Source organism: Triticum dicoccoides, chromosome 2B (genome assembly GCF_002162155.2).
Source record: "Triticum dicoccoides isolate Atlit2015 ecotype Zavitan chromosome 2B, WEW_v2.0, whole genome shotgun sequence".
Classification (NCBI taxonomy): Eukaryota; Viridiplantae; Streptophyta; class Magnoliopsida; order Poales; family Poaceae; genus Triticum; species Triticum dicoccoides.
The window spans coordinates 670,332,634-670,343,432 of record NC_041383.1 but is presented as its reverse complement, the minus strand read 5'-3'; the positions used below and the strand labels follow the sequence as shown (position 1 = coordinate 670,343,432).

The 10,799-nt window shown below is 41.0% G+C and overlaps 1 protein-coding gene across 1 annotated transcript in view; it reads left to right on the top strand.

The window, feature by feature from the left end:
- Nucleotides 1–6,428, top strand: part of LOC119365508 — a 15,530-nt gene extending 9,102 nt beyond the window's left edge. Inside the window, exons 9-14 of the mRNA XM_037631152.1 lie at nt 399–1,599; nt 1,705–2,058; nt 2,229–2,466; nt 2,707–5,279; nt 5,378–5,514; nt 5,705–6,428. Coding sequence (XP_037487049.1) covers nt 399–1,599; nt 1,705–2,058; nt 2,229–2,466; nt 2,707–5,279; nt 5,378–5,514; nt 5,705–5,990 — 4,789 coding nt within the window. The 3' untranslated portion in view covers nt 5,991–6,428. The remainder of the gene's footprint in view (nt 1–398; nt 1,600–1,704; nt 2,059–2,228; nt 2,467–2,706; nt 5,280–5,377; nt 5,515–5,704) is intronic.
- Nucleotides 6,429–10,799: the final 4,371 nt, after the last annotated feature.

Here is a 10,799-nt window from a genome sequence, read left to right as displayed (position 1 = left end):
GTTCTGCTGCATTTCTAACCTCATTTTCTTTAGCCCTTTGTCACACCCTTTTGAAGGGTCAATCTTTTATCCATATGAGGTGCATTTTCTGTTCAAAGTATTATTATTGAAATATATTAGAAAAAACTGCAGATATTGGAACTACCCAGTGGCTTTTTATAAAAGAGAAAGACAAATCATGAGCACCACTTTGCAGCCCTGAATGCAGCTGGGCTTGGTGTGCCCTCAGCCACTCACATGACTAACTAACCAAGGCATGCTCGGTGCTCTGTTCTGAAATTATTGTACATTGCAAGCTGATTCAATGATTTCTTTGAAAGATATTCGATTTGCTTCTTTTATGATCTGTACCAACATTAATCCTTGTATTAATTCCAATTTACTTCAACCCTTTGTAGATTTGGCACCGGTGATGTCTCTGACCAGTCTAGCATTCTTCACATGCATGACATCATGGATGACCTGGAAGAGTTTACAGAAATTCCTGACAATTTTTGTGATCTACCTAATGAGCACTATCCTCTTACTATAACATATCGGAAGTTTTTGATGATGCTTGATGGAACATGCCGGACATCATTTTTCGAAGCGTTTTATGGTGAAATGAAAACAAGCTTTGAGAGAGGCCACTCAAGATCTCGTGCGGTGCAAACTTTTATTGAATTGAAGGAAGTTACCTATGAAAAATTTGCTACTTTCTACTGGCCTCGTTTTAATGCAGACCTAACAAAGAAATTTGCTGCATCCACTGTCTTCACTGAAATAATTTCTCATATAAAGGGTGCATATCAAGCAAGCAGGCCTTATATTGGCAAGCTGGGAAGAGAGGATTATGTGATGCTTTCAGATAAAAGATTTTCATCTTTGAACAATGAGAAGAGAGATATAATTTATGATATATTCCTTGAATATGAGAGCATGAAATGTACTGCCAAGGAGTTTGATTTGTCAGATTTCGTCAATAGTCTTCACAGCAGTCTTGTATCTGAGGGCTACAATGGCGATATGGTGGATTTTGTTTACATAGATGAGGTACAGGATCTCACCATGACACAAATAGCACTTCTTAAGTATGTCTGTATGAACATCAAGGAAGGCTTCCTTTTTGCTGGTGATACTGCACAGACTATAGCAAGGGGTATCGATTTCAGGTTTGAAGATATCCGTTCACTGTTTTATACTGCATTCCTCGCAGAAACTGAAGCATCTAATCAAGGACTTAAACATGGGAAAAAAGTCCATCTCTCTGATATGTTCCAACTGTCTCAGAATTTCCGCACACATTGTGGCATCCTCCGTATGGCACAAAGTATCATGAGCCTTCTGTACTTCTTTTTCCCGTCAAGTGTTGACAAGCTCAGTCCAGAGACTGGACTTGTATATGGAGAAGCTCCTGTGCTGCTGGAGTCTGATAACGATGAAAATGCAATTATGACTATTTTTGGTGAAAGCAAAACTAAACATGGTAACCTGCATGGGTTTGGTGCTGAGCAAGTCATATTAGTTCGTGACGATGCTGCCAAAAAACAAATTGTTGATCTTGTTGGTAAACAAGCTCTTGTTTTAACTATTGTTGAATGTAAGGGCCTTGAGTTTCAGGTATGGGTCTATAAATTCAGTTTTATCTGTGTTCATTTTGCAAAATATTTTAATTGCAAAACACATTGTTTCAAAATGTATACTTACTTCAGAGTTATTGTGTAGGATGTGCTGTTGTACAACTTCTTTGGTTCGTCGCCTTTAAGAAACAAATGGAGAGTTCTCTATGGCTACATGAAAGATAAAAATATTATAGCACACTCTGAGGAGATCTCTCATCCGAGTTTCGACAGGAGCAAGCATTATCTTCTCTGTTCAGAGCTGAAGCAACTATATGTTGCAATCACACGCACTAGGCAAAGACTCTGGATATGTGAAAATACAGAGAATTACTGTCAACCAATGTTTGACTACTGGAAGAAGTTGTGTCTTGTAGAAGTTAGATTATTAGATTCTTCCCTCATTCAGGCAATGCAGACAGGGAGCAGCAGTGATGATTGGAGGATACGGGGAACCAAGGTTGGTGATCTTTACTTGTTTAGTCTGGAAAGCCAATTTTAATTTACCATGTTGCGTATTGAGTGGGTTTTTTTTGTCTCACAAATTCTTTGTTAGGCGGGTCATGGCATGTATCTGCTTACAGTTTTACCATTGTTGTTCCATGTTACAAGTTCTCTCTCTTTTTATAGTTATTCAATGAGGGGCAATTCGAGATGGCTACTATGTGCTTCGAAAAGGCCGGTGATGCACACAGAGAGAAGTTGGCAAGAGCTGCTGGACTTGTAGCGACTGCTAACCGTGTCATCTCAACAAATTTGGAGTTGGGCAAGGCTTCATTGCAAACAGCATCAGAGATATACGAGTCCATAGGCATGTATGAGAAAGCTGCTACTTGCTATATCAAATTAGGTGACTACAAAAAAGCAGGTCTGCCAACTCCATAATTTCCAAGCTGTATGCGTACTTTGAGATTTCATCATTCCATAATATTTTACGTTCTCAAAGAGCTGCTGTATAAGTTAATGCCATCAATTTCAAAAAGATTTTTTTTAATGATATCCCTACATAAATTGGACATGCTATTTTTTAGCTTTCATATGGATAATTTTTCCTCTCACTCCAGAAATCTCTGTCTGACTAAACATTGTGTTCCCTGCATTGCCATAGGTATGGTCTATATGGAAAAATGTGGTACTTCTAAACTTGAGGATGCTGGTGATTGTTTTGCTATGGCTGAATGCTGGTCGGAGGCAGCTGAAGTGTTCTTGAAAGCTAAATGTTACACAAAGTGTTTCTCCATGTGCTCGAAAGGGAAAAATTTGTTCAATCTGGGCTTGCAGTTTCTGCAACAGTTAGAAGAGGAACATTCGTTTGAGAATTCAAAATCCTTGGAGGTTTCTGCAATTAGAACAAACTATCTGGATAATTGTGCTCAACATTATTTTGAGCGTGGTGACATAAAACAGATGTTGCCTTTTGTTAAAGCTTTGAGCTCTATGGATCATGCACGGGCATTCCTAAATTCTAGGAATCTTGTTGATGAACTGTGGAGTTTAGAGATGGAGATGGGTAATTTCCTAGAAGCTGCAGGAATAGCAAAGCATAATGGAGATGTCTTGCTGGAGATAGACATGCTCGAGAAGGCAGGCTTGTTTGAGGATGCGACACGGCTTCTCCTCCTCCATATCATTGTGGATTCCTTGTGGTCCTCTAATAGCAGAGGGTGGCCTCCCAAAAGATATGCAGAGAAGGAACAATTGCTTTCAAGAGCCAAAGAGATGGCAGAAAAGGTATCTGAGTGCTTCTACTGCTTTGTTTGCGTGGAAGCTGATGCACTGTCAGATGTGAATAAGTCTCTTCCCAGTTTAAATTGCACGTTGGTTGAGGGCAGAAAATGTGCAAACTTGTTAGTTGAACTTGTTGCTTCCCGTTCGATTGTTGATGTTCATCTTCAGTCTCGAGCCTCTGGATACAATATAGAATTAGGGCCAGGATCTGAAGATGAAAATAGTTGTAGTAATATGCTTGCATCTAACCAGATGTCACCGCAAACTCTGTTTTATGTCTGGAATCACTGGAAGTCGATCATAATCAAAGTACTATCTCATCTTCGCCACACCGATGGTCCAGAATTAAATGATTATGCAGTTATGTATGAAGATCTTTGTGCCAAGTACTTTGGATTGAGAAAGGATGGTGAAGTTGACAGATTTGTGGTGCTTAACGCGAATGCAAGTTGGCTTTCTACTGCTGGCAGAAATTCTTTGCAGCAGGATGGCAACAGATGTTTCTTGGATGCCCCTCAGTGTTATTCATGTGCTCAGTGTTTCTGGATGAATGAGCTGTCTTCTGTTGGTTTCAGTGTACTTAAGAAGTTGGAGTCCATTGTTCAAATTTCTCCAAAGCCATCATCTTCTTATACCCTGGTGAGAACTATCCTTATCATAAATGAGATAGCAAAGTTTTTGGAAGAACCACAGTTCAGTATGCCAAAAAACACAAAGTTAAGAAGCTTTTTTGTTCTCTGCGAGCGTCGTTTCTTTGAGTTAGTTTTTCTTGTGTGGAGAGATGGAACGACAAGGAGCCTCTTGCATCTACTTGACTCACCAGCTGCATATGGATTGATTGCTGATTCTCTTAGTTCAAATCTTCGCCCAGCAAATAAAAATTTGACTCATGGGCATCTTGGGAGAACAACCATGCTCCTGCTTCACGCAGCACAATTGGACGAAGAGCTACTTTCAAGACTACTGCAGTACCTGGACAATAATTCTGAGTGGGCAGAATTTTTTCGATATTTCAAGAAATTTCTTGAGAGTGGTGGTGATAGATCCTCCTTGATCTTGAACTTTAAGCTTGCTCTTGACTTTACCTTCAATGTAAAGTGGAAGGATGAACTGGACTACATATCCCCAATATGCTATGTGGGTCTTCTGGAGTGCCTTGGTTTTATGGCTTCATCATACTTGATACAGAATGATTTTATATGCTGCACGAAATCTCTGTTGGTCAATATGCTGGAGTGCCGTACCAGCAAGGTTTACATTGACACCTGCCTGGTATCTAAATCGAGCCCAGATTCAGATCTTGATCGTTTGGCATACTCATCAGGCCGTTTCATATATCAGACAATTATGACTATCTTGACGACCAAGCATATGCTCCAGGAATGGGTACATAAGACTTCAAGTCCTTCTAGTACTTCATATAAACCAGTCCTCCTGAGACTAGTTGTTACACTTTATCCTCTGATCCTTACTCTTTCTCTGGGGAATTGCTACGAGGTCACACATAACCTTCTGAGGAATGAAGTGTTTAAGGATTTACCTGTGGAGTTCTCTCAGAAGATTGTACATGCTTTGCAAATGAAGTCCCGCACACCAAGCAACTTCACAAGAGTGCTTGCTGATGCACTCGCCGCAATCGGAGATAATATGGTAGTTATTGGTTCACCCAAGGGCCCAGTAATCTGTCGAAACTTAAATGCTTATATGATTAGCAAAGAGGATTTGCATGATGTTCCAAAGATAATGGCTCTTCTGTGTTCTGAAGAACCAAGTTCTGTACAAGAGACTCAGTTGCCCGAAAAATCTGATGGTGATAAGTCTGGCAATGTTATTTCTGGAAACATTCCTAAGGCTGTACAAGATAATGAGATGGAGCATAGGGATGAGTTAGATACCGTTGAGATGCTCTTTGAGAAGCTTGAGATTCTAAAAGCTGACAAGGAAGGAGGCCTGGTGAGTTTCATATATGTTATAATGCTTGCTTTGTTATCATCCAGTTTATCCCACTGTTCCCAGCTGCCAAGTTATTCTAAGAAAGCTAACTTGTGCAGAAAGATCCAAGGTGTGTTATTGAATACCTTATATGTGCTCTTCCATGGCTGGAAAATGGCCTTCTAGCAGTGATTGATAAACGATTGCTGGAAGACGTCAGGTGCATCTGCAGTGAGTTTGAAAATGGTTCTCAACGGTAAGCAAATGTTAATTTAGGGCCAACTCTAAATTTCTTAATGGCAGTACAGATTCTGCATTGAAAATCATAGGGGTATAGAGTGACATCTTTCTGCATGATATGTACCTTCAAGTTTAGTGTAGAGTGGTTATTGCCAATGTCTTGTGAAAATTTACCACTTGCGTGTGAAAATTGGTTGTCATCACAGGGCGCAGAGAAAAGCGTGTCTTGCCGTGGAGAAGCTGTGGAAGGGTGAGAACAAACTGCCGATGATCTTCCGCATGGTTGAAGACCAAATGCGAGAGAAAAGCATGAATGACAGGAGCAACGATGCTGCAGCGGCTGCTGTCCAGCCTCACACTGACGCCGGCGGGTGCTCAGATGACGATGAACCTGACATGGGAGAAGCCGCGGCCTCGACTTCCAAAAAGAAGGGGCAGAAGCAGAAGAGCAAGAAGAAATCCAAGAAGTCCAAGGGCCGGGGCAAGAAGTGAGCTGCTGTAGCTGTGGCCCGTAGGTGCTGCAGTTTCTCTGTTGCGAAACATGTATTATCCCATCACCGTAGAAGGTAGAACCTGTTTTGCTTGGATGTGCTGGTGGTGGCTTATGTTGTTGCCTTGCATATCCTTGCTGCTGCTGCTGCTACTAGCTGAGCCTGTTTGCTGACACTAGTTTTGGCTTAACTGTCGTCAAGGTCGACAATGAAAAGATGAGACTAGGTAGATGTTTTTCTGGTTCTCCCTTGGACAAAGGAAATGTGTTGCTTTGCATCTGATCAGGGATCGGACGACTGGAAGATTGCTAGTACCTCTCAGCTTTGGCTGGTTGTTCCATCTGAACCACAGCTGAGACGCTGGCTGTGAGGGACTGAGGGTATTCTTCCAACTTGTGATTTTGCCCACTTATTATTGGAACAACTATCCTATATTTTACCTTCGTCTGTCAATAGCCTATTCTGCCTGTACCCACGAATTGTTACCTTTTTCTGCCTCTGGGATAGCTCTGAGTTATCATCACCTACTATAGGCTCTTTCTTTTCTTTTCTTTTCTTTTCTTTTCAAGAAGAGAGCGACAATCAAAACTGCGTTGCTGAAACAAAATTGAAATTGCTGAAACCATGGACAACTTAAATTGACCAGCAAAGCCACTAGGTTAGGACTTAGGATATGAACTGACATCCGACCGATTTGCAACACGAACAGCCATCATCTAGGAACAGCCAAGACAAAACTGGAGGGGCTCTAAACAGTGTGTAGCAATGCAATGGTAAACGTTCGGCGACGCAGAGTGATTATTGGGTGAAGATACTTGGTTTGACCCTGAATAATTTACCAAACGGCTACTTTTCTGGCCCTGAACAATTTACCAATTTTTTTTTCTTGAGAATCAACAACAATTTACTACAAGCCATGGTCTCCACTCCCAAACCCTATTCGGTGCTTTAAGCGCCGGTTACATTGCAAATTGCAAACCGGCGCACACCCCCTCCTCCACATGGGCTCAGCCCATCTTACTTTTGTTTCCTTCTTCCACCGCACATCCACACTGTTTCCTTTTTTTGGAAGTGACCCAGTCGGTTTTGTGAAGCTTCCGGGCAGCTTCGGGAAGCTTCTAGAAGCTTCTAATCAGGTTTTCCTTTTCCTTTTTAGGTTTTCTGGATGGTTTTTATTTGGTTTTTTCTTTTCTTTTCTTTTTTTTAAATGCGAGGACTTTTTCAAATTTGTGAACCTTTCTTCCAAACACATGATCTTTTTTCCAAATGCTTGATAGTTTTTGCAATCCACAAACTTTTTCTCAAATGCTCGAATATCAAACCCACAAGTTTTTTTTCCCAATATTTTTTCAAAATGATTTTTTTTTCAAATTCGTGAAAGTATTTAAAAATCATTGAAGCTTTTAAAATCTACAAACTTTTTTAAACTTCATGATTTTTTTGAATTTGCAAAGTTGTTTTCCAATTCTATTAACTTTTTTGAACTTGTGAAATTTTTTGAATTCACAATTTTTTTATTTTTAGCATTTTCCCAAAAATCAACGGTTAACCAAGCGACTGGTCAACCGTTGACTGGGCAAACCAAGCAGGTAAGTGCACCCTGGCAAGCGACTACGCGCCATATGATGGGCCGGCCCATCACTACGGGAAGTATGGGTACAATACATGCCTCGCTACGCCTTCTGTCATGAGGTGAGCACACCGCAAGATTAAACCTACCACAAAGCACCTCTCCCACCGAAGATAAATCAATCTAGTTGGTCAAACCAAACAGGATAGGTCAGAAAGAAATACAAATCTATAACAATCACATGTGATAAAGTTCAGAAATAACTCAATTATTTTCAATGAACAATCTGATTATAAACCCACAATTCATCTGATCCCAACAAACGTACCACAACAAATTACATCGAATTGATCTCCGAAGAGAACATTGTATTGAAGATCAGTGAGAGAGAGAGAGAGAGAGAGAGAGAGAGAGAGAGAGAGGAGGGAGCCATCTAGGTACTGCTATGGACACATAGGTCGTGTGGAGAACTACTCACACATCATCGGAAGTGCAACAAGGTTGATGTAGAAGCCATCCGTGATCGATTTCCCCTTCAGCAGAGTACCGACGGAGGCCTCCAGATGGGATCATGGAAGAACATAGGCTTGCGGCGAAGGAATAATTGTTTCGGGTCTCGCTCTGGGGGTTTTGCAGTATTTGAGAATTTATAGCGCTAGAATTAGGTCATAAGGAGCCACGCCCTGATGTCTTGTCGTCTCCTCGTCTGCCTTCTGGTCCTCCCCCGAAGCTTCTAGGGTCCTTCCTGGTCCAGAAAAAATCATCAAAAAGTTTTGTCATGTTTGGAATCCCTTTGGTAGGGATTTCCTGTAAAACCAAAAACATGCAGAAAAACAACAACTAACACTAGACACTGGGTTAATAGGTTAGTTCCCAACAATGATATAAAATTGCATATAAAGCATGAAATAATAAAAAAACATAAATACATCGGAGACGTATAAGCAACCAATGATTAACGTTGGAGCGGGGTGGCTATTTATAGCCGCAACCTTCCTAGGAGGGAAATGACCATTTAAAACATGCGGTCCATTTAATGGCCAACCGACACGTTTCCAACGGTCGAATTTTGAGCACAACGCAACCTTACTTGAGGAACAAGTAAAACTGACTCCTCGGTCCGAAGCATATCTCCCGCAGCCCAAAAGAACAATGTCTCTAGCTGGTAAGTAATGTTTCAGAACACAAAGAGATTTTTTGTCACTTCTCATAGGTTTTGGTTAAGCATCACAACAGGCATCACTCTTGAAATACTTATTCACCCGATGAATGGTACGGTGGTCCTATGACTCAAATAAGAGAATGAAGAACGACAAAACAAATGCCACCTCTTCGCTTCGCCTTCAATCTTCTTGACTACAACCATTTCTTCTCTGACATACCAAAAACTAATTGCTTTACTTCAGCAATATTTTGGGGGGTCAACTCCTTCATGCAATCTTCTCAGTGTAGTTTCTTCTCAAGACATATCTTTCTTCTATGCAACGCAGATATTTCTCAGTGAAGTTTACCACAAACTTCTCGTCAGAATGTAGCATTCATCTCGATACGTTGAGGACTATTTCCCTCTGTGTGCACTAGTGAACAAATCAGTCTCTCACTATTTCTGACAAGAATCTTCAAAACCCAAGGGGCAAGACATTGCACCAACACTAAGTCTTTGAGTGCCTTGGCCAACAAATGTCCAAGCTTAGGACTAACTCTTGGGGCAACCTCCAAACTCTCACAAATGAGCACAGGCACAAGCACACGACATGGAATCTCTCGGGTAACGCCAACCATCTAGGATTTCCCACAAATCCAAGAGTAGCAAGATTTACAAATGACCTCATGTGGAATCAATGAACTCTAGTTTTTTGCTTAGATGAAAACATACATCGAGATCTATATGGCTGAGAGTGAGATATAAAGCTTTCTGGTGTTCAACAATGGTGGAAAGAGAGTGTGAGTCGCCACGAAGAAGGGACGTTAAATAGGTCCCCCAAAATATATGCATGGCATGCTCTGTTTGGTATGGCTGAGAGGCTCTAGGGTGTGTCAGAGGTTCTCGTGGTTCAGAGGCTCTAGGTAGGGGTGGATTAACAAGCCGTCCGGCTCGTTAAAACTCGTACCGTAACCTCAGGTTTGCTAAGCTTGTTAAGCTTAACGAGCAAAAAACTGGATTAACTCGATTCGTTTACAGATCGTTAAGCTCATGAGCACCTCGTGAGTGCTCGTTAATAGACATTACCAGAAACATCAAGTAGGCATCCAAATTATTCAACACTTTTCTCGCAAAATTAAATGCTACAGTTTGGAACTAACCATATTGTGGCCGATTTGATCGAATAGATGGGTCATGCTGCCATAAAATGTTGTCACTTAAGATAAGAAATGTGGTATTTTGCATTAATGAGCTGCTCGTGAAACTCGTAAGCTCATTCATTAAGCTCGAGCTCAAGTGATTGGCTTGGTTCATTAAGGAGTGAGCTATGACCTTAACAAATCGAACTATCAAGCGCTCGTTAAGCTCGCAAGATATAGGCTTTTTGCCACCCCTGTCTTTGGGGTTCCTCTGAGCTAAGACTGGGTTAGAACAAAACTTTTCTACCTTCTAGAGCCACCTTGGAGGCTTAGAGATAACTCTGAGGCACAATAGTAGAAGTGCATTATGGGCGTATTTTTGGGGTTCTTTCTCACATGGGGTGTGTGTTCTGTTGGCATGTATGAAGTCTTTCGATTCCCACGCGTACAACCACTACGACCCACTTCATTTATAGTACGACATGCTTAGAAATCTTAGGTCGAAATTAATGTGTCGTCTTCTTGAACCTTTTTTGCTTGGGATTCACGAACCAACGTTTTGTTTCATCTCAAGATTTGTGCACTATGCAAGCACTTAGAAACTAGTCAGCTAACCAAATGTCGTTAACACCAAATTCTCATTAGGAGCAATGATGTCCTTTCACAAACACATGGCAGGACATGAAAGTTTCTTTCCGTTCTAGAAGAATGTGGAAATAAAGTGCACATTAGAAATGGAGACGGGAGTTTATAGTGGAAGTCAAACAGAAAATTTCTCGCGGGAATGAAACGTTGTTTTCTGGAGGAACACTCATGGAAACATGATTTCCAAATCTACAAAATGTGAAAAAGAATAAGTGTATACTACTCCCTCCTTCCAGAAATGTTATGTAACTAGACGTATTTTAGTTTTGAATACATCCATTTTTATCCATTTCTCCGTCATTGACGGACAGA